Source organism: Haliotis rufescens, unplaced genomic scaffold (genome assembly GCF_023055435.1).
Source record: "Haliotis rufescens isolate VD_foot unplaced genomic scaffold, xgHalRufe1.0.p SCAF_17, whole genome shotgun sequence".
In the NCBI taxonomy this organism is placed as follows: Eukaryota; Metazoa; Mollusca; class Gastropoda; order Lepetellida; family Haliotidae; genus Haliotis; species Haliotis rufescens.
The window spans coordinates 25,831,597-25,855,845 of NW_025963857.1; the positions used below are offsets into that span (position 1 = coordinate 25,831,597).

At 43.6% G+C, this 24,249-nt stretch overlaps 1 protein-coding gene across 1 annotated transcript in view; it reads left to right on the plus strand.

Annotated features, from left to right (window-relative positions):
• The window catches only part of LOC124113133 (glucose-6-phosphate isomerase-like), a 40,379-nt gene that overhangs the window by 443 nt on the left and 15,687 nt on the right, over nt 1–24,249 (plus strand). The window contains exons 2-7 of the mRNA XM_046473373.2: nt 2,678–2,768; nt 6,942–7,079; nt 7,650–7,784; nt 14,256–14,399; nt 16,967–17,038; nt 17,223–17,267. Of these exons, the coding sequence (XP_046329329.1) occupies nt 2,678–2,768; nt 6,942–7,079; nt 7,650–7,784; nt 14,256–14,399; nt 16,967–17,038; nt 17,223–17,267 (625 nt within the window). The remainder of the gene's footprint in view (nt 1–2,677; nt 2,769–6,941; nt 7,080–7,649; nt 7,785–14,255; nt 14,400–16,966; nt 17,039–17,222; nt 17,268–24,249) is intronic.

Genomic DNA, 24,249 nt, shown 5'->3' on the forward strand with positions numbered 1-24,249 from the left:
ACTCACTATAAAATGACTTTGCGAAAAAGTCACTTCGTGACTCAGCAGCCACCTTTGGATGACCTTAGTCCTATGAGGACATGTTGTTTGAAGATTGGAGAATGGCCCTACATATATACATTTGTTCCTCTATAGTTTATGATAAAAGCAGGGATTCCATTGCCATTGGCAGACAAATAAGGAAATAAAAATAACTGTGTTCAAAATGTGGATTATTTAAATGGACCCAATAAAACCGTGTTTAAACCCTGTTATCAGTTAAATGCAAGTCATCCCAGCAAAGAAATAACATTACTCATACATACTGCAAAATAACATGACTTGGCAAATTTTTAATTCAAATTTGGGAATTTTTACTGACACTTGCTTCAGACCTGTGGTTGAATATAAACTTCAGAGCAGGTTACATGGTGTAATTTCCCAAACTTTTAGCAACTTAAAAATTTAATAACATGTGCAAAAAAAGTATTTGAGCAATATCCTAATGCTCGAAAATATAAAGTAACGTGTGACCTAAATATGTTTTGCGCAGGACATGATGGAATTTTCATGCACAGGACACAAGGTTAAAACTGCCAGTTTATAAAATGTACCATGTAAGCCTTTTGTTTATACATGTATGTATTGTAAGTATCACTTGGAAAGGTTGTTCCATCCATATTCATAATACTGTGAGACGGAAGTAAATTAGATCATCTACTGACATCCTGCCAGTGTTGTACAAGTAGTTAGATATGATAGCATCCTCATCCTGATCAGACTCCTCATATTGATATCTAATAATAGCACTTTGTCATCAAGTTCATTTGTCTATCAAGAGTTCAAAATAAAGTCTGTGCAGTTTTCATGTTATACCTATGCTTTTGCTCTACTTCTTGGAATTGTCTAAGATGCCTTTTGAATTTTGTTGTGTTAATTTTCCTTTTTAATTCTGTCTTTTTTTCTTCCTATGATCTGTTAATTTATGTTTCAGTTATGAATAAGATATAAGAATAATTACTTAAAGTAGGTCAAAATTAAGTTGGCTTTTGACTTTTTGTAAATAAAAACATACTTGTGCAAGTATCATGAAAAATAGTAAAAGATTTTTGTTACATCATCATGATCATTATGTATTTGTTTGTTTGTTGTTTAACGCCTGACTCAGCGGTAACATGGTATGGTATGGTATGGTATGGTACATCTTCCCGAGGCAAGAGAGTTAACTGACTTTAAAAGTCCAGTTTCCACCCTTGCCGAACTAGGCTGGAATTCCTGGGCTCGATCGTAGTGTGGTTATTACGAGTTAAGTCTCTTCTAAGCCTCTCGACTATGCTTGTCGTAAGAGGCGACTAACGGGATCGGGTGGTCAGGCTCGCTGACTTGGTTGATGCACGTCATCAATCCCAATTGCATGGATCGATGCTCATGATATTAATCACTGGATTGTCTGGTCCAGACTCGATTATTTACAGACCGCCATCATATAGATGGAATATTGCTGAGTGCGGCGTAAAACAACAAACCAACCAACCAACCAACCATATACAATATGATGACCGGGAAAAAAAGTGTGAAAACGTAAACATAGCACTGTTGCTCGTAATTAATAGTACATATTCTGAGGTCTGTATATAACAACCTAAAGTTTACCTATCACTCTAAAATATACTTGTATCATCTTGTAGGCATACATGACCTCTCGATACAATACAGGGGATTAATTTGGCTTTCTACATGAAGCTTTCACACAAAAATTAATTCACAAATGTTTTGTTTATTTCATACTGTTATAGCGTTCAAAAAGTTTGCAAAGATTTATGTTAGTGCAGTGAATGCAGTGTTAAAATACACGTACCTGAGTTTTAGAAATTATGAAATTAAAAAATAAATTGTCCCTCAATCATGTCAATATTGCTGCCTAGTCAAACAAGCATCGGCAGTGATTTTGAATACCAAGATACAAGAGTGCACAGTTGCCCAGGTTGTCCATTGTAAGCACCAAATCCACAGTTACGACATCTACCCGAGGCAAGGGCGTTAACTGACTATAAGAGTACAGTTTCCACCCTTGCTGAACTAGGCTGGAATATCCAGGCTCGATCGTAGAGCAACCAGTGGCCATTACGAGTTCCGTCCCTAGTCCTACTGACCAATCAGGTTCCACTTCTCATATCATGTGCAATTGCTTTAAACAAAATGACGGCGCCCAGTCAAGACAATCTGATTGATAATCAAGATTTATATTGTAATAAAACGGGCCTCGCAAATTACAATAAATCACTGGAGCATTAGATTAGGAAAATATCTGTTGACGCCCAGTTGATGGTACACATGCTTTGCAAATTCTTCTGTCGACCGAAATCTGCACGTTGATATCCAGGATGTTTACTAACCGAAATGTCTGGTTCAATACAGGATTTTGATTGGACCAACCATAGACTTGTTACTCAAGCCAAAATGTGTGCCCGGAATTCCAGCCTAGTTTGGCCAGGGTGGAAACTGGACTTTTATAGTCAGTTAACTCCCTTTCTTTTGGAAGATCCAGTTAAGATAGAAGGCTGGGGTGCATGTGTCCTTTCCTACATGTGGATGGAATATATGAAATCGTGAAAAGCATGTTTTTGAAACTTTTCTTGAAATCATTTGTCTAAATTATGATACCTGTTATGAACATCTTGCAACATTTTAATTTCAGCATCAACCTAAAGACCAAAGATGGGGATCTCCTTTTGGACTTTTCCAAGAACTTGATTAATGATGAAGTCTTTCAGCAGCTTCTGCAGTTGGTAAGATTCTTTAGTAGTAGTTAACATGCTTAAATGATGAAGATGTTCAGTTTCAGTAATAAATTGTGCGTGAAATTATTTTGACTGTCTTATGGTCTGAGAGGGGCGGTCGGGTAGCCCAGTGGTTAAAGCGTTCGCTCGTCACGCCGAAGACCCGGGTTCGATTCCCGACATGGGTACAATGTGTGAAGCCCATTTCTGGTTTCCCCCGCCGTGATATTGCTAAAAGCGGCGTAAAACCATACTCACTCACTATGGTCTGAGATGTCGGATTGGATTAGGAAAAGAAGCTAATATCCAAGCATCAATTCCGTTGTCCTTCAGCTTCTAAATGTGTAATGATACAGTGGGGATGCAGTAAGATACGTATTGCGATACTATGGGGACGATACGATTCGTATCACATGACAGTACTTTCATTTTGTAAGTTGGTATTCATTCTTTTTGGAGGTGAATCACAACCCTGAATCATTTGTTTTTAAATTACAGAGATTGAAATTGGGGGATTGTAGGGCTGAAACATTTATGCGGGAGGGCACTGTGAATGCTATGCTATTTATAGCCAAAAAGGAAAAACTAGAAAATCTGTGTAAGCTTGAGGTTGAACTGTTTATGTTAATGTTCATGTGTTTTGCACAAATAGATCTAGTAATGTAATGGATTGTATGTATCGCGATACAGGAGTTGTAATAGTGTGGCCTTGTATCGTTACACAATAATATATCGCTGTATCGTTGCACTACAAATAAGAAACATTTACTCAAGTCCTGTGCTAACAACAGCACATAATAGAACTCTTATGTTCTTTTTCAAGATGATTATGTTCTGGTATATAGAGAATCTCACCTGAGATGGTATGGTATGGTATGGTATGGTATGGTATGGTATGGTATGGTATGGTATGGTATGGTATGGTATGGTATGGTATGGTATGGTATGGTACATCTTCCCGAGGCAAGAGTGTTAACTGACTTTAAAAGTCCAGTTTCCACCCTTGCCGAACTAGGCTGGAATTCCTGGGCTCGATCGTAGAGCCACCAGTGGTTATTACGAGTTATGTCTCTTCTAAGCCTCTCGACTATGCTTGTCGTAAGAGGCGACTAACAGGATCGGGTGGTCAGGCTCGCTGACTTGGTTGATGCACGTCATCAATTCCAATTGCATGGATTGATGCTCATGATATTAATCACTGGATAGGCTGGTCCAGACTCGACTATTTACAGACCGCCGTCATATAGCTGGAATATTGCTGAGTGCGGCGTTAAACAACAAACAAACCAAACCAAATCCTATGGACCAATCCGATTCTATCACTTGCATTTATTTCAAACAAAATGGCAGCGCCCAGTCAAGACGATCTGATCGATCATCAAGATCTATATTGTTTAAAATGGGTCTTACATCGCAAAGTACATCAAATCACGTGAGCACCTTGATTAATAACATGAAAAGGTTTGGAAAATATCCGTTGACAAGGAGTTGGCGGTGCACATGCTTTGCAAATCCTGCAATCGACCGAAATCTGCACGACAGTTTACTTACCAGATTTGGATTTCATTGCGAGATTTTGATTGGACTATGCATAGACTCATTAGTCCAGCCAAAATGTAACTCCATAATAACAGGCCGCCTCCGTGGTCTTGTGGTAGAGCGTCCGCCCGGAGAGCGGAAGGTCCGGGGTTCGATCCCCGGCCGCGTCATACCAAAAGACGTTAAAAGATGGTACTTGTTGTTACCCTGTCTGGCGCTCGACATTAAGGGGCTAAAACAGTCGGCTCGGAGTCAGTATACTGTGTCTGAGTGGGGTATTCATGTTAAACTGCGGCATGGTATCTCAGTGAGCTAGCACTATAAATCGGCATCAGTCCGGACTAGTACAAGCAGCCACACATACACGTGCATGCACGTCGCTATATAAGTGCAATAATCTTGGACGCGACGTAAAACCCAATTTCACCTCACCATAATAACAGCCTAGTTCGGCAAGGGTGGACTTGACTTTGATAGTCAGTTAACTCCCTTGCCTCAGCAAGATGGGCATGGTATGGGTGTGGTGTGGTGTGGTGTGGTGTGGTGTGGTGTGGTGTGGTGTGGTGTGTGGTGTGGTGTGGTGTGGTGTGGTGTGGTGTGGTGTGGTGTGGTGTGGTGTGGTGTGGTGTGGTGTGGTGTGGTGTGGTGTGAAAGAAAGAAAGAAAGAAAGAAAGAACTGGTCTAGTATATTCCTTCCCAGGGGATGGTTTAGCCAAGGCTGTTTTGTCTCAGAGGAAGAGGTGAGGAGAAATGGGGTCATACATCATGTTCAAGATTATTGCACTTATGTAATGACTTTCTTTGGGGAAGAACTTCCCTAAGCCAAACCCGAGGCAAGGGAGTCCAAGATACAAGGACACACAGTCACCCAGGTCGGCCATTGTAAGCACCAAATCCACAGTTAAAACATCTTCCTGTGTGAAGGGCATTATCTGACTGTACAGGTCCAGTTTCCACACCCTTGCTGAACAAGGCTGGAATTTCTGGGTCGATCGTAGTGCCACTAGTGGCTATTACGAGTTGACCACCTCCGTGGTCTAGTGGTAGAGTGTCCGCCTGGAGAGCGGAAGGTCCGGCGTTTGATACCCGCACGTGTCATACCAAGAGACATTAAAAGATGGTACTTGTTGTTACCTTGCTTGGCGATCGACATTAAGGAGCTAAAACAAGGACTGGTGAGCTCGGAGTCAGTAAACTGACTAATACAAGCAGACACAGACACACACACACACAGACACACACACACACACACACACACACACACACACAAACACACAAACACACACACCGCTTTATAAATGCAATAATCTTGGATGCGACGTTGAACACAATTTCACCTCGCCTATTTCAAGTTATGTGCCTCCTATGTCCATCCTACTGGCCAATCAGATTTCACGTCTCATATCACTGGCATTTGCTTCAAACAACATGGCGGTGCCCAGTCAAGGCCATATGATTGATAATCAAAATTGTTTTTGTGGTATAAAAAAAGTTAAAGGGTCTTACTTTGCAATCTGCATCCAGACAGGCGTGCATTTTGATTATCTGTTGATGCAGAGTTGGCAGAACACATGTTTTTGATGGACTATACGTAGACTCGTTAGTCCAGCCAACATATAACTCCATAATTCCAGCCTAGTTTGGACTTTTATGGTCAGTTAACTCCCTTGCATGGGGGAAGAGTGAGTGAGTGAGTATGGTTTTACGCCGCTTTTAGCAATATTCCAGCAATATCACGGCGGGGGATACCAGAAATGGGCTTCACACATTGTACCCATGTCGGGAATCGAACCCGGGTCTTCGGCGTGACGAGCGAACACTTTAACCACTAGGCTACCCGACCGCCCCCATGGGGGAAGAACTGACCAGGGGAAGGTTAAGGCAGGTGCCCCTGCACAATCCATCATTACTGTTGCCAACAAGTATTGTCTCCAGCAACAGTCACACTTGCTACGAGTTGTTGCTGTTAGTACATCATCACAACCAACACTATCTCACAAATGTTCATGCCAATGTACTGCAATGTATATCACAATGCAGACCCAAGTATAACAATATACCGAACAGCATTGGGCACCTACTTTGCAAACCAGAAGTGATGTCATTAGCCTGGAAGTAATGTCATTAGACTGGACGTGATGTCCTCAGACTGGATGTGATGTCATTAGACTTGAAGCGACATCATTAGACTGGAAGTGATGTCATTAGACTGGATGTAATGTCCTTAGAATGGACGTGATGTTATTAGACTGGACGTGATGTCCTTAGAATGGACGTGATGTCATTAGACTGGATGTAATGTCCTTAGAATGGACGTGATGTCATTAGAACTGGACGTGATGTCCTTAGAATGGACGTGATGTCCTTAGAATGGACGTGATGTCATTAGATTGGATGTAATGTCCTTAGAATGGACGTGATGTCATTAGACTGGACGTGATGTCCTTAGAATGGAAGTGATGACATGAGACTGAATGTGATGTCATTAGTCTGGACGTCTTTAAAGTGGATATGTGGATATATGAGATGAGAATACAAAATTGAATGTTCACTGATCAGTTGATCAACTATGCACCTGTTGTTCTAATATTACTATTATATATGTATTTTCTTTTAATGCTCAACATGTTGTCTGCTTTCTAGGCGCGAGATCGACAGGTGGAGAGGATGAGAACTGCCATGTTCGGAGGGGAGAAGATCAACTTCACTGAGAGCAGGGCAGTCCTGCATATTGCTCTCCGCAACAGATCCAACACACCAATCATGGTTGATGGCAAAGATGTGAGTAGACGTGAAAACCCCATGACACTATCATTAGGCATAAAAAAAGAATTATGTCATCAGTGATTCCATCACTATGTTGGAAGCCATGTTTTAGTAGTGATAAAAGCAATCATACGATGTGTCCTAATTCAAAGTTTAATTTTTAAAATGTTTCAAAATGTTGGTTATGGCAAATTTAATTTGATCAAATTTTCCACTCGCATTCTTAGAATCACTACACCTAGAGATGATTCCATTGCAGATTGGGGATTAGTTGTCAACAATGGCTGCAAAGTAAGAAAGTGGTAAATGTCTACGACCTGCATCCCCTTGCCTTTGCCCCACAGTTGCATCGTGTGATGAAGCTGAAATACCAGAACTGGGCCCCGTTCCACAAAACTATCTTAGTGCTGAGATGATCGTACCTCGCATACATTAACATAGACTTACGATAGGCGTTGTACTAAGATTGCTTCATGGAACTGGGTCCTGTTAAAAAAGCATTAAATGCATCCTGAGCACTCGCTCTCCAATTCAGAGAAATTATGCCTTCGTAACCATGGTAACAGTTATTTGGATCCTACCCAGGTGATGCCCGAAGTGAATGCAGTGCTGGCACACATGCGTGAGTTCACCACGGAGGTGATCTCTGGCCAGTGGAAGGGCTACACGGGAAAGTCTATCACTGATGTCGTCAATATTGGCATCGGTGGATCAGATCTGGTGAGGCTTCATCGGAATAGGCTTCCTTTATTATAGGTTACCCGGTAACCAAGTTACGTTCAATAAATCCTGGTTGGTAGGTGGCAAACAAATAAGACACATTTTTTTCTATTTTTTTCTATCTAGTCTACTTTTTTTTAAAAGTGTATGAGACATGGGTTATTGAATAGAAAGTACTGTATTCGACGTAATAAGCGCCCCGCTCTAATAAGCGCCCACAGCGATATTTGCTGATATATTGGCTGGTGAACAAAACCCAATTAGCACCCTTCCGATTGATCCATGTACACAAGACTTATTTATTCGTGTATAATAAGCACTCATGTGTTATATGCACTCTTAAAAACGGGCAATTAAATTCTTGAAAAATATGTCTGTTGTGTATAATACGCACAGACTTTTCTTTGGTATCATTTCTGGCTGTCAGCATAAACCACAAAATTTATGATCTTTCGACCCTTTCACCAAAATTATATTCTAATAAGAGCCCCCTATTTCTAATTTTGAAAGCGCCTTAGGCGGTACATGCATTTTTTTCCAAATTGTTTTCTGTTATATTTGGTCTACTTTTAAAATTTCTTTAAAAATATACCAGATATGTTGTTAGTTGTTCTGTTTTATTTTTATTTAAACCCTTAAATGCCTGACATTTGTTTACCACAATAATATGAGGGAACACAACAGTAACCTTGGCAACCCTGTGCTCTACTGCTCTCAGTTACTGTGGAAAGACCATGTATACATATCAAATTCAGTATGCAAGGGAGGTAATCCATGACAATAAAAACATGGTGCAAGATATAAAACAGGGAATGAATCAAAACCAATATTTTTCATATTATTTTAATCATGCCTGCATTAATTTAACAATTTAGGAAAATTATTTTATTGTAAATTTAAAATGTTTGCCATTTTAATAAACACATGATTATTTGTTGTTGCTGTGTTGATGCCTTGTGTCAAAGTTTTCATGTTATAGGTTTGCAAATTTTAATTTAATAATAAAGCCTGCTTGGTAGGTGGGAAGAGACATACAATTTATTTATTTATGTATGTTTTTAATTATATTTTATGTGTGTCTTTTTTGTAGTTCTTGAAACTGTTTTCTCATTATTATGGTGGTTGGGTATCCTTGTGGTTAAAGCGTTCGCTTGTCTTGCCGAAGACCTGGGTTCGATTCCCGACATGGGTACTATGTGTGAAGCCCACTGATGTCCCCCGCCATGATATTGCTGGAATATTGCTAAAAGCTGCTTAAGACCATACTCACTCACTCACTCTGATTATTACCGTATACAATTGTGATCACATCGGTCAATGAATTTGAACTGAATATGTATTGTTTTGTGTGGTGATAATGTGATTATGTGATGTTCGTAACTATGGGACAGCCTTGATTTGTGCTAACTGTGGACACCCTGAACCTTTAACTATTAAGATTAGGGTTATGACAAAGACATCTTGACTTAAATGATTAATTTAAAAAAATGTTAATTAAAAAAAATATATTCCTTAATTTGTAACTGTTGGTGGATTTAAAAAATATTGGTCAGCATATAAGGAAATATTATTTTAGCAAGGCGTAAGTTTTAGAAATATTTGTTGTATTTCCTCATGTTCTAGTTTGTATTTCCGTGTCAGTAGTACTTAATTAAATGGCTACTAATCCTGTTTTCAAAACACGATTGTTGATAAAAACCCATTAAACGCACACATTTAGACTCTACTGTTATAATCATTTATCTGTGTTTTGGCAATGGAAGAAACTAGGTTGGGTTGTGTGCTTTGATATCTTCGTAATTGGGATACACTCATTTTTTTCTTAACCATGAAAAATCCGGAAAGGGACAGAAAGTCGATGCGTTCTGAAGCTTTGTTGGTAAACAATAGCTGATAGCCCCCGAGCATACGTGACAATGCTTGCCTCACTCTGTTTCTGCTCCAGTGACCACTCCGCAGCTGAAGGCTTGTCAAGTGACCATTTTTTGTAAACAAACACAATTATTCTGAAATATGAACAGACGGGCCCAATGCAAGCATTTCGGTGTGCTTTACATATTGTTCTGCATAGTTATATAGACATACTTCTACAAATACGACAGTGAGGTGCATGACAATATAGCTTTACACATGACATGAAACTGACCATATCGCTAGGTCTCCTTAGGGCTTTGATGATCGGACGTGGCAGCTAAATACGCAAATGGAAATGGGTTTTAGGATATTTTCTCAATGAAAGTTAAACATTGCATAACGGATGTTTATTTAAATGTGTGGATTCACCCAAAATGAAACAGATGAAAAACGCATGAACATGATGAATGGACTGTGTAAGATGTGACGATGTGACAGAGGTACTCAGTTGGCCGCAAGGAACTCTGGGTAGGAGAGTGATTGGCTTCATACAGCCAAGGCATATTTATATTGTAATCATGGCTTTGATAAACACTGGTTTCTAATCTAATCAAGCTGGCTGTTAGTATTTTGTAACAGCTGTAAGAAAAACACAAAACTTCAATTTGCCTCTACTAAAAAAGAAGATGGGAGTCAGTTTACTCTACGCAGTGCTTGCGTTGTTGGCGTCCCTGTACAGAGCTCTATTGTTTTGGTTTGAGAATTGAATCAGGCATCTGTTGTGACACACATTTTTCTTTGTTTTTTGTTTTACGCTTCCCTCAGCAATATTCAAGGTATATGACTGCGATCTGTAAATAATCAAGTCTGAACCAGACAATCCAGTGATTGACATCATGAGCATTGGTCTACACAATTGAGATATGATGACATGCATCAACCAAGTTAGTAAGCCTGACCAACCAATCCTGTTTGTCGTCTCTTAAGGCAAGCATCGGTTGCTGAAGACCTATTCTAACCGGATCTTCACGGGTGTCATGCATGATTTAAAAACACACAGGACCGTCGGTGTACTGTCCCATTGAAGACTCAGCACGTTGACGGTTCCAGGTTTTTTTTAATCATGCTTAAAATAATTTCCGAATATGACATCACAAGCATGCATGATTCAATTCTCAAACCAAAATAATAGAGCTCCGCACAGCAAAACTGACAAGCCAAGCGCTGCACAGAATAAACTGGCTTCGATCATGTTTTTACTGGGGCGGTCGGGTAGCCTAGTGGTTAAAGCATTCGCTCGTCACGCCGAAGACCCGGGTTCAATTCCCGACATGGGTACAATGTGTGAAGCCCATTTCTGGTGTCCCCCGTCGTGATATTGCTGGAATATTGCTAAAAGCGGCGTAAAACCAAACTCACTCACTCATGTTTTTTCTGGAGGAAACTGAAAAAAAAACTTGTGTGTTTTTCTTAAGGATGAGTTACAGAATACTGATTGCCAGCTTGATTGGATTAAATGCCAGTGTTAATCAAAGCCTAGATTACAATATAAATGTCCCAGTCGTATGAAGACAATCACTTTGAAGGTTCCTCAGAAAGAAACACATCCTGACCTGATATGAGCTTACTCCCATTGTGTGGTCACATGAGCAGAAACTTCTCATGTGGAATAAGATGAAGAGAGCAAAGAAAACTCGGGGGTTGTTGGTTATTGTTTGCAAACAATGCTTCAGAATGGTCGAGGTACTGGCCTTTAAATTATCCGAAGTTGGTATTTTCATGAAGTGCACAACCTTAGTGCAGTTATTTCATCTAGATCGTCATGGCTCGCACACTTGCTCATGGTAAATTTAATCCAGAACGTACAAAAATCTGCCTTGCATATTAGCAACTATGCCATGTGTAACATATAAAAAAGTTATCATTATAACACTTGTGATACATTTCATAACATTAGTTTGAGTTTGTCAGATTAAGTGAGCCCAAATTAACCTTATCCATAGTCTTTTCTGAATAAGGGTTGTAACAGTCACTGGATGTTTTAGCAAAATTCATGCATATTCATGGGTCAAACCACCCTTCCAGGCTGAAGGCATGATCACGAAGGGTGTCATTGTACAATTTGTCACCATATGATACATAACTTTAACACACTCAAATTTAGGCTAAAAAAGTAATAGTCTTGGTTCTCAGGCACCGCCCGCATCATCATAAAGTCTACCGCACGTTTCCTTTTTATTTCCTTTTTTAAAAAAATTAAAAAGTCCTAATACTACAGACCTCAGGCTTCTGCAAATGTTAATGCCCTGAAAAATAGCGTTATCATTACTATAACTAAAATGGATGGAATTTATTATCAAATAAAAATAAACAACAGTATTGGTTTTGAAACATTTACTGCAATCAACACGATTGTCACTGACTCACGTTTACAATTATGGGAATGTCATAGAACAAACCCGATGACGTCACTATTGAACTTGACGTCACCTATCCCTACCCTATGACGTCACCTAACAACGGATGTGATAATGGCCCGTCGTCAAGCAATATGAGGGCATTATCAAGGTACAGTGGCCCACTGATTTCTGATAACATGCGGGCGGTTTAATGATAATTCTATCCATTTTAGCTTTTATTAAAAACAATGCAATCCAATATAGCACACAGAACTTTACTTCCCTTTACTGCTTTACTGCACATCTTGTGTTATGGTCATGGTGGCAATAGGAGTTTGTAGGCTTGTTTATGTAGGGAGGCCCTTTCCCAGGGTGATGGTACACAACTGTTTATTTGGTTACATACCTGTTTGAACAAGCAAAATAAAAAAAACCAAAACACTGCCCGCTCGCACTTTGTTTTCAAAAGTCATTGTCTGAGAACCATTTTTTATATATTTTAAGCCTTATAAACAGAGTATCACAATGATACGTATCCTCTCTTTGCTACGAGTATATATGTTCAGTAATGGGCCAATCTCATTAAAATCAGATCTTAGTTCTCGCTACCGCTAAACAAAGATCTGAGGACATCCAATTAGGGGTCGCGTCAGAACGACCTTTCATCCGACCAATCAGAGCGTCGCTTACTAAATCATGAAAGTGAAATCCGGAATGTGATTTCTAATCACGCAGCCTCAAAAAATTTAAACGGGGTATTCCGAACGATAGTTTCAGGCTTAACGACTGAATCTATACAATCTGGACCATATATTAGCCATTCGAGAATGGTCTTTTGTTCAGGTTTCAAATTTTTAAGCAAGAATTTGTCAAAATATGTTATGAAGCGTAGTCGCCAATTTGCAGTTAGTGCCGTAAAGCACAAGAAAGCTGCCTTCTGATTGGCTAATGTCGACTTCTTGTCAGTAATTTCATTGGTCGGTCAGAGTTCGCGAAAGGTCGGTCTGACGTAACCCGTAATGGGATGTCCTCAGATCTTTGTTTAGGGGCAGCGAGAACTGAGATCTGATTTCAATGAGATTGAGTAATGGGCCTGAATGGCCCCGATGCTGTAATTTGCTGTTCAAGGTTTTGTCCTTTGGGTGTGCCTGTAACTACTGATCATGGGTTTGATGTCCCGATTTACCCGTTGTACGTTTTTCAGGTTGTCAGAACCACACTGTGCTCATGAAAGTGGTAAATGTCTTTAGACTCTAGGCTTTTCTCAACCATCAATCTGACATCTGACAGAAATACTGTTCAAGGGGAATTTACTCGATTCTGATTTGTCAATCAGAGGCTATTAAATCACAATAAACCCCCACTGATTGAAACAGCTGGTTTGACGACCGCATCACTGCGGAAGCTAATATTCATAGAATAGTACTATTTTCAGTCATTGTCAGTAGGCATATTTAAATAATTATATCTGCAATTGCAGGTTACAAAATGCACAGATGCGGTTACTACAATATTCAAAGGATGTGTGGCAATACATTTCATGCAGAGAACACGTTAGAGAGCTACAAAGGGAATGTATTTATGTTTTGGAGGCAACAGAGAGCTTGGAATATTGGCGTTTTTCTATATACGACTGTGACGTCCTATCTTTTGCGTCACAATGAGCGATATGACGTCATAATGGTGACATGCGATGTAGAGCGAAAGCCTTGCAAAGCTTGCTTTGTTTTCTTTAGGGATGCCCACTTCATGTTAGCTTACCAAGTTGCCGTGCCAAGTTGCCATGCCAAGTTGCCGTGCTTTCAATGCCTGTCATATGTTTGAGTGAAGTATTACGGTGTAAACAATCTGCTTGAGTATATGCAGCGCCATAATTTGTTCAAGATTCCATAATTCAGATCGATAACCCACTCAAAACACTGAACTCAACCCATGCCGCTTCACTCAGTATATTTGCTAACACCAAAGAGTTCGCGTTTTGTTTAGTCATGGTAGAATGGAGATAAACATACTGTGTTTTCAATGTAGAGCTAGGTACCCAGTAGATTTGACTGCGCTAAATTTAATATTTGAAACCTCACGCTGCACGTTCGGTTCCAAATTCAATTTAGCGTGGTTAAAGCTACAGGTAACCTAGCTCTACATTGAAACCACAGTATGTTTATCTCCTAATTATCACAACTGTGTTGAAAGTAATGTCATTCTTTGGTCATCTCAGGGTCCCCTTATGGCCTATGAGGCTCTGAAGCCGTTCAAAGTGGGCCCCAACATCCACTTTGTGTCCAACATCGATGGCACTCACCTGGCGGAGACGGTCAAGAAGCTGGACCCCGAAACAACTCTGTTCATCGTGGCATCCAAGGTGAGCTAAGAGCTGTCTGTCGGCCTAGTAGGGCTGTCTGTCGGCTGTACAGGGCTTGAAGTCCTCCCTGCATCCAAGGTGAGCTAAGAGCTGTCTGTCGGCCTAGTAGAGCTGTCTGTCGGCTGTACAGGGCTGGAAGTCCTCCCTGCATCCAAGGTGAGCTAAGAGCTGTCTGTCGGCCTAGTAGAGCTGTCTGTCGGCCTAGTAGAGCTGTCTGTCGGCCTAGTAGGGCTGGAAGTCTGCAGCCAAGGACCATTGTGGGACGATTGTTTGAACAACTGTACACTATACAGGTTTCAGGGCAAAGTTTCAGTTTTGGTTTCAGGATATTTAGTGCAGGATGACAACCTCTTATGTATGTATGTATGTGTATTGTTTGATAAGGAAATTGTTATCCATGATATTCTGTGTCATTACATCCAACTTCTCACTGCCTATACAGACTCAACGTGAGCACATTTGTTAACATTTCACACAGTATTCGGTTGTAAGGATATTAAGTTGTGTCATTGTTTCTGTGTGTCATGTTTAAGGGGTCGGTAGGGTAGTCTAGTGGTTAAAATGTTCACTTGTTTCTAAGGAGGGGTATTGGAGATTTAAAGTGTATCACATTATTTTGCTATCACAAGGCCGTATTGTGATATGTATCACGATATATTGGATGATTCTAAATTTGGAATTCAGCAGTAATCTGATACATTAAGGTATGAATTGACGTTCATTAATGGAACAAAGATGCTGGTACAACATGATGTTTACTCAGTCAATAAATACGCAGCCATCTTGCGGCCCCGGATGCATGCTGGGGGCAGAGAAGGCATTTGGCAAGAAAATAACATTTAAAAAATCACTATTTGACATCACCAGAATATTCAGCATGACAAAAATGATGCGTATTGTCGAAAGAATGAACCTCAATTTACCGATAATACCTTACACCCTTACTCTTTACAAACAAGGGGCAGTGGGGTAGCCTAGTGGTTAAAGCGTTCACTCGTCACGCCGAAGACCCGGGTTCGATTCCCCGACATGGGTACATTGTGTGAAGCCCATTTCTGGTGTCCCCCGCCGTGATATTGCTGGAATATTGCTAAAAGCGGCGTAAAACCATACTCACTCACTCTGTTACGAAGAAGGCTGATTCAGTTCCCCAGATGGGTACAATGCGTGAAGCCCATTTCTGGTGTCACCTGCCATTATGTTGCTGGAATATTGGTCAAAGTGGCATAAAGTCCAACTCATCTACTGTCTCATGTTTTAGCCCAGTACATGATAAGATGTTCCGTGTACAACTGTGACCACCTCCGTGGTCTTGTGGTAGATTGTGTGCCCGGAGTGGGGAAGGTCCAGGGTTCGAACCCCGGCCGCGTCATACCAAAAGACTTTAAAAGATGGTATTTCTTGTTACCCTGCCTGGTCCTCGGCATTAAGGGGACAAATTAAGGACTTTTCAGCTTGGAGTCGGTATACTGTGTCTGTGTGGGGTATTCATGTTAAAGTGCAGCATGGTATCTCAGTGGCTTAACACCAGCGACTAGTTCAAGCAGCCACACTCACCCACGCATGCACACACACACGCACTCATGCACACACTCAAAACTACACATGTACGCACGTATCTTGAACGTGGTGTTAATCTATATTTTACCACACCTCTCAATATATTGCTATAACTTCATGTATTAAATTATATGATAACCTGGACCAGTTTATTTTCCCATCTTCACAACCCAGAATGATATTAAACGGTTTAGCAGAAATGCCCTTCTTGATAGATATTTCTAGACCCGTGAAGATCCAGGGTAGAATAGGTCTTCAGCAACCAATGCTTTCCGTAAAAGGTGACTATGATTGTCGTAAGAGGCGACTAACGGGATTGGGTGGTCAGGCTCGCTGACTTGGTTGATGCATGTCATCGTATCCCAGTTGTGTGGATCGAAGCTCATGATTTCAATCACTGGATTGTCTGGTCCATACTCGATTATTTACAGACTGCCGTCATATAGCTGGAATATTGCTGAGTGTGGCGTTAAACAACAAACAAAGACTGAGCATACAAATATCCCTAAAAATATTCATGATCTGGAACTCTTTTTTTTGTTCATTATATTTTCATTGTATGATGTCAAATTGTTCCTATTTCAACCGGACTTTACCTCTTGGGATTCTGCAGGCTGCATGGGTGGCCCAGTCGTCTAAGGCGCCGCAATTCGCTGTGCAGAGTTACGTCCCTTGGGCACGCCAGAAACCTATGATTGTGGGTTCACCCCGATTATGTTTCTAGGTTTGTCAGCACCCTGCCCGTGCTCGTGGGTTTCACCAAAGTGGTAAACGTAAACGACATGCTGCGATATAACTGGAATACTGTTAAAAGCGGCGTTAAACATAACTCGCTCGCTCACTCTTGGGATTCTGCAGAAAATGTGTCTTCGGTTTTTCCTGCTTGTCAGCCTGTGAGGCTCTGTACCTCAGGGTGTCTAACTCTGGCCCTGACACAAAAATCAAATTGAAAAATTGAATAATTCTGCCTACAGTGTTAAACAGCATTCAATGTCTCTTTTTTCCAGACTTTCACAACCCAGGAGACCATCACCAATGCCACCTCAGCCAAACTGTGGTTCCTGGAGACTGCCAAAGACGTAAGAAAATACATAATTGTAGCAAATATCCAAACTTAAAAGCTTTAAACCAGAAACGAACTGTTCACAGTGTTTGTGTAGAAGGTTTTAGATGCTTAAGAGTCATGCTAGAAAATGATGAGCTATATGTTGCATTGTATTGTACTTTTTCATCTTGACAGAATTCACTTTACTTTTTCCACAGGAAAAAGCTGTATCCAAACATTTTGTGGCTCTTTCTACAAATGCGGTAAGAATTTTGCCAGAGGTCTCCTTCTCATGAGTAAAACCAGAGATTATTAGAACTTTTGAGGGTGCCAATATTTGTTTACCATTCTAATTTAGAGGCTGAACATATTCTAATTTGCCAAGTGGTTAAACATCAGATGGTGAATATTTAGAGAAAATCCAACCAGCTACAAGAAATTCTGGTTCGTTTGTCCAGAGTGGAGGAATGGAGAAGCCTTGACCCTTGGGCGAGGAACTTTCAGCCTTCATTCATGAGAGGGGGGCGGTCGGGTAGCCTAGTGGTCATAGCGTTCGCTTGTCACGCTAAAGACCCGGGTTCGATTCCCGACATGGGTACAATGTGTGAAGCCCATTTCTGGTGTCCCCCGCTGTGAGATTGCTGGAATATTGCTTTGAGCTGCGTAAAACCATATTCACTCACTCACTCACTCCTGGTTTCAGGTAGGTTGTAGGTTGTTGTGTTTATATGACAAGAGTGAGATGTGTCCATTGTTATGGCAGGTTTTTATTCTTTGTAATGACACCACACGTGCAACGTCCTTGGTTCGGGCGTTTTGATTCTATCTTGTGCGGAGCAAGCCTTGGTTCTCGGTTCTGCATCCTCTCGTAAAAGGCACTGCGTTTGTGGCCGACGTGGTGGAAGATGGTTTGCGCCCCTCTCTGCAGATTATATAAACTTCAACGCTCTTGGCTAGGGCTGGATAATAAGATCGGTCATAGGAATTATTGTCGATAGGAAAAAATATTAACGATTAGCGATATGAAAATTGTGTCATCAATAATATCTTCCATAAAGTTTTGTGATGAAGTCAAGTTTAAATTTACTGAAATAGACTTGTTATTGTCAATCGTGTCAATTGCGGATAACGGAAACCAATTGTTTTTGTTATATTTCACATGTCCACAAAGTAATCCATGCATGAATGTCACCACTTACAACTCCGATTTTTTTAGGACATTTTTGCATATTTGCTTAAAGTTACTTCTCCAGTATTTATCGCTAATTAATCAATTATCGATCTCTATAATCTATATCGATAGCCAGCCCTACTCTTGGCTAACACAAGCGTTGAAAGACCATATCTCCCTTGGGCAGGGCACCAACCTATACACGTTACTCATCATGCTCATTGTCACTTTTAGAGAGAAATGACAAAACGTAAAAACAGTAAACCTCACTGAAATCAACCTATTTTTTAACTTATCCTGCATTACTCCGTATTGCATTTACTGCTATGTTTGACAGAGAGACGAACTGTGTGAGATCCAGCTGCTGAAGAAAGTTGTCCCAACCAGCCCAGGAGGCAGCGCCCTCTCACAGTCGGCACGTGACCCGGAAGTCATGACGTCACACCAAAAGACATAACTGCTTTGTCACCTCCACGGACGGACGTACTTTGTATCCCTTGTGGAAATTAAAGCTTATTATTTGTTTTTTATATTTTGCGTGTTTCTACATTCATTATATGCTGCTACATTGTTACCTGTTATGGGCCGTGACCTTAGGGTCTTCCCATTCGTAAATTGTAACGTTTATCGCTCGTCTGTGGCTCACGTCACAGTAATTTACGGGCGCAATGTTGTTCCCGCCATTTTGTTTTCTTTCCCGCCATTTTGGCCATTCACCACGAGGCCACGTAATGTCGTGTTCTGCGTTTTGAATTCTCTCTTTGGCTTGGGTAATACATTACATTTATGTATGTTGTTTGGTGTGCTTAAAGCCTTGCCTTTTCGCTACCGCTCAGCGTAATTGTTTCTTCTCATAAACTTCAATATAATACGAAGTTTATGAGTTACATTATGTCTCCCGTACTCTGTGGTTTTGCCACATGGTTACGTGTTTGCTTAAGGCTTTGCCTTTTCGCTCCCTTTTAGCGTACTTGTTTATCTCATAAACTTTAATAAAATATACTGTTTTTGAGTTACTTTATGCTTCCCATACTTTGTGATTGGCCACACATTATGCTTCCCGCACTTTGTGGCTTTGCCACATAGTTATGTTTTGCTTAAATTCCAGATTTTCTGCCTCGCTGCACTTGTTTCCGCGGGAACAAATCTGGTCGGGGCCGCCCCTTTCTGCCGTGATTGTACGACGCCCTGTACTTTCACAAGGCAGTGCCGATGTTGCAGTCATTCGTCGCTGTGATCCTTCAGCTCATGCGAGTATCCAGGACACACCTCGCTCAACGTGCTCGTCGACCCCCACCTACGTTGACGGCAGCAGCGCTCAGCGGAGCTTCACGGCGGCTCCCAACGTAGAGTCTGCCTCCCATGGCACGACATACGACCGTTCACGGTCTCCTACTCCACTGGCGGCTCCAGCGCTCCCAACGTAGAGTCTGCCTCCCATGGCACGACATACGACCGTTCACGGTCTCCTACTCCACCGGCGGCTCCAGCGCTCCCAACGTAGAGTCTGCCTCCCCTGGCACGACATACGACCGTTCACGGTCTCCAACACCGTCAACGCTGATGTCTCCGGCGCCCCCGGCGCCTCAGGCGCCTCCGGCGCCTCTGATGACGCGGCGCCTCCGGCCCTTTGATGACTCGGCGCCTCCGATGTCTCGGCGCTCCCGGCGCCTCTGATGACGTGGCGCCTCCGGCGCCTCTGATGACACGGCGCCTCCGGCGCTTCCGGCGCTCCCGGCGCCTCCGGCGCCTCTGATGACGCGGCGCCTCCGGCGCCTCTGATGACGCGGCGCTTCCGGCGCCTCTGATGACACGGCGCCTCCGGCGCCTCTGATGACGCGGCGCCTCCGATGTCTCGGCGCTCCCGGCGCCTCTGATGACGCGGCGCCGCTGATGTCTCGGCGCTCAACAAGCTTCATGACTTGTTCATGACAAGCTGATGTCTCGGCGCCTCTGATGACTCGGCGCCTCCGATGTCTCGGCGCTCCCGGCGCCTCTGATGACGCGGCGCCGCTGATGTCTCGGCGCTCAACAAGCTTCATGACTTGTTCATGACAAGCTGATGACTCGGCGCCGCTTATGTCTCGGCGCCTCTGATGTCTCCGCGCTCCGGCGCCTCCGCATCCTCTGATGTCTTCGGCGCTCAACAAGCTTCAGATCAACAAGCTTTATCAAGCTCAGATCAACGAGCCGACCATCCGATCTTCTACTGCGGCTTAAGGGGCACCATCGGCAATCGCCTCCCCGGCGCCACTGCCCTCTTCTCTTGCTGCCGTCTCATAACTCGTCACACGGAGAAGCATGGTGAAACAACTGTCGCCGCTCCTTTCGCTACTCTCCCGTCGGTCTTCGGGATCGTGACTATCGTTCTACTTCCTGGGTGGAATCATTTCAACCAATAGACAGTTGGTCTGATTCAACTTGCCCACTGAGACGTTATCCATAATCCCGTCGTTTAAAGCGCTATGATTCCGGAGAGATGACCTGCGGGTTTCCATCGAAACAGAGCGTCATGTGAACAGCGTCTGTATCAGATTCGACGACGACATCCACTTACAAAGAGTTTACTTCGTCGACATCGCAGACATCAACGCTGTTCTACCCTACCCTAGCGCCAGCGTTCCTGAGAGAGACTCTTCCTCGGCGCTCCCCGGGTTTTCCACGACGCCCATGGGGTTCCGTGTTTTATCGCAAAACTCGGGTACACCACTTGATCGTCTCTCACACAGTTCATTGAGGATTGTCTGTGTGTGGAGTTTACACCTCAGTTCCGACTCCAAGGCGGTTTTCTCGGCTACTGCGCAGAGTGATTTACATGTCACGTGTCAAGTACTCGGACTGTCAACAACTCCGACCGGATTTAGGTCAACTTACCATGGCAAGGGGTGCCATGTATTTCTACAGATTGGTTTCCATGTCTACCTGTACGCTTGGTGATACCACTCAACCAGGCGCCTGTCGCAGTCCATCCATGCACGGATGTTGGAAACAATAGACCTCCTCTACCAACACGGCTGTCACGAGGAACCTTGTTTCATCAACCCTTCGCTATAAGAACGATAGCGCCTATAGGCGTTCAAGGGATGGAAAAGATCGCCTTCCTTCGTCCGGTTTGATCTTTTCGACTACGACACCTTCCTATCTTCCGCCTTGACTACCGGACACAGTGTCGATTTGATACTTAAAGTCCCTCGGCCGTCCCACTGACCCCTGTTGCATACCTGCCTCGTATCGTGTTGTCGTCCTCCATCGTCACCTCGATATAAGAACAGGAGTACTTATACGCCGCTTCAGGGATGAAAACGATCTCATTACTTCGTGCAATGGCCATATTGCCTCGACTTCCTACTACCCGGTTACGTCGATGCCCCGGCGGTCGATTGTGAAGCTGGTTTACTTCGTCTACTTGAGGTTGGCTCGCAGGCGATCACACCTTTTTCCGAATCGTACCGACGGTACGCAATCGCAGACCCCTGTTGCTGACGACCTCCCCTGCCACCTTGTCAGTGGCTAGTGGCCCACGCCAGCCCACATTGTGACCACCTGTGATCCAGAGATCAACACCATTGGCACAGCAACAGCCTCGAGATAAATGCTTATCCAGGACGGCACTTGCTGATAGTGCATTCTCGGTCACGCCCTGTTGATCGTGTCCACTGACGACGTCACCGTAGTGTGGTGTTTGCGGACCCAGAGTTCTCGCCCCTCTCCCGGCGCCACAAACTCGACCGGCGCCCCCGAGAATCACCATCTTCGGCGTTCCAGGCGCCTCAAGCTCTCCGACGCCTCACGCTCTCCGGCGCCTCGGGCCAGACTATGTGAAACGGTCGACACCCCAACCCTAGATCTGTTTGCCTCATATCTGAATGTGGCCAGCTGTCGTCTTCCATTCCACCTGTGCCGGATACGACCGCTGTGGCAGTCGAAGCCTTCCATCGTTCCTGAGAAGGATTACGCGCGTACGCTTTTCCGACTCCGGTTCTCCCTCCCACGGTTCTTCAGAGATCCAGGCCACTCGACACCTGCCATTGACTTTGGTCTCGCCTTATTGGTCAGCCAGAAGTTGGGTTATCGACCTCCGAAACATAGCCAGAGACAACCCCTGGAACTTCCGGTGTGGTCCAACCTTCTGCTCCATCCACACGGTCTGTTGCCACACCCTCATACCCGCATGTTATCGTCTGCAGGCCTGACACACATGCAGAAAGCCAAGGGCTATTCGGCTAGAGCGACCAAGGCTATTGCTTCAGCCCACCGTCCATCTACAGGGGGACTGTATGCTGATAAATGATGCTTGTTCCAGGCATTTTGTTCTGACAAACACCAGGATCCGATGACAGCGTCACCGCAGATCCTGGATCAGTTCCTTCTGTACTTGTGTAGCACCCATCGGTTGAAGGGCTTACCACCCCCACATACCTGGTCGCCATCTACTCCTTTCTGGCCATCCCGGACGATCGGAGAAAGACGAAAATTCCCGACCCACGGGCCTGGCTGCGCTCGTTCAGTCTTGAAGACCTGAAGACCAAGTTCGGACCGCCTGCGTTGGATCTGAATGTGGTCTTCAATGCCCTTCGAACCACTCCCCTCGTCTTCCTTCTTCGACCTTAAGTAGAAGACGGGTGTTTCTACTGGTTTTGACTACTGCCGCTCGAGTCCATGTACAGCACGCCCTCGACGTCTCCCATGCCCGGTTCGAATGCGGTACCCAGGGCGCCGCGTTCATCCTGGACCGTACTGGGACGTCAGCGTAAAGACTCAACTCCCAGGACAGCCTGATAGATCATTCCTTGTCCCCTCCCCCCTCGTCCAGTGTGGGTGCCGAGGATGAGGATGAGCGTCATTATGCCCAGTAAGGGCACTGAAGGTTATTCTACGATCTAAAGACTGCCGCAAGTCTAGGAAACACCTTTTTCTGCCGGTCTCCCCTTCGTCGCTGTCGTTGGTCAGCCGGAATACTTTTCCCTGTGGCTCCGGGCGGTCATCCTTAAAGCGTATGAGCCGCCGGATTGGACCCTCCCCCCAAAGGCTATTACCTGAAATAAAATGAGATCAGGGCGATCGTATTTACACTGGTTCTTCACGGTATACTGTTCCATCCCGTCGTTCAGGGAAGCCTGTTCGTGGCGATCGGACACCGCCTTCACCAACCACTACTTCCGTGATGTAGCCTTGAAAGTTGTCGCCGGCGTTCACAGTTTTGGTCCCTGGTTGTAGCCCAACAGGTCATCTATCTCCGACGCCACTGATTCTCCGATACCCTGAGCGGGGCCCGTCGACCTTTCTGGTGTTTATCACCCCAGACGAGACGGCTCTCTTGCGTTCCGCATTCGCTCTTAGGTCAGTTTTAGTTTTGGGTTACCCGACTCATTCTATTGCTGTCACCTATCCGGGTTTTACTTTTTGCATCAACTCTCGTTTCCTGACGACAGGAATGGTAGTAGATGTGGACACCGGCGCCGACGCCAACGCCGCTGCTTCTCTGGTACCTGAGCGGTGCCCGTCGACCTCACCGGTGTTCCTTGCCTCCAGCCTAGAGGGCTCTCCTGCGTTTCGCATTCGCTCTTGGGATTGGTCGTAGATTTTGCCGCCGACGCCGCTGATTCTTCGATTCCCCGAGCGGGGCCCGTCGAACTCTCTGGTGTTTATCACCTCAGATTAGCTCTAGGTTCTACTGCGTTTCGCTTTCGCTCTTCGGTAAGTTATATATTTTGGCTACACGCCTCATTGTATATCGGTTACCTATTCGGGCGTTTCGTTTTTGCATCGACTCTTGTTTCCTGAAGACAGGAATGGTCGTAGATGTTCCGGTCATCACTTGTATGCGGTGCGGATTCATCGGACCTTGACGAGGGTTTAATATGGTTCACATCTGCAAGTATGCCCACCGGCCAAGCCGTCTGATAAAGATGCAATACGGAGTAATGCAGGATAAGTTAAAAAATTTAGTAAAATCTAAATATTTTTTACATTTGTATACTTATCCTGCATTACGAAGTCTAAGTTCCCTCCCTTTCGCTACGCTACCTCCCCACGAAGTTTCAGATGTTATGTTTAAAGCAGTTATGTCTTTT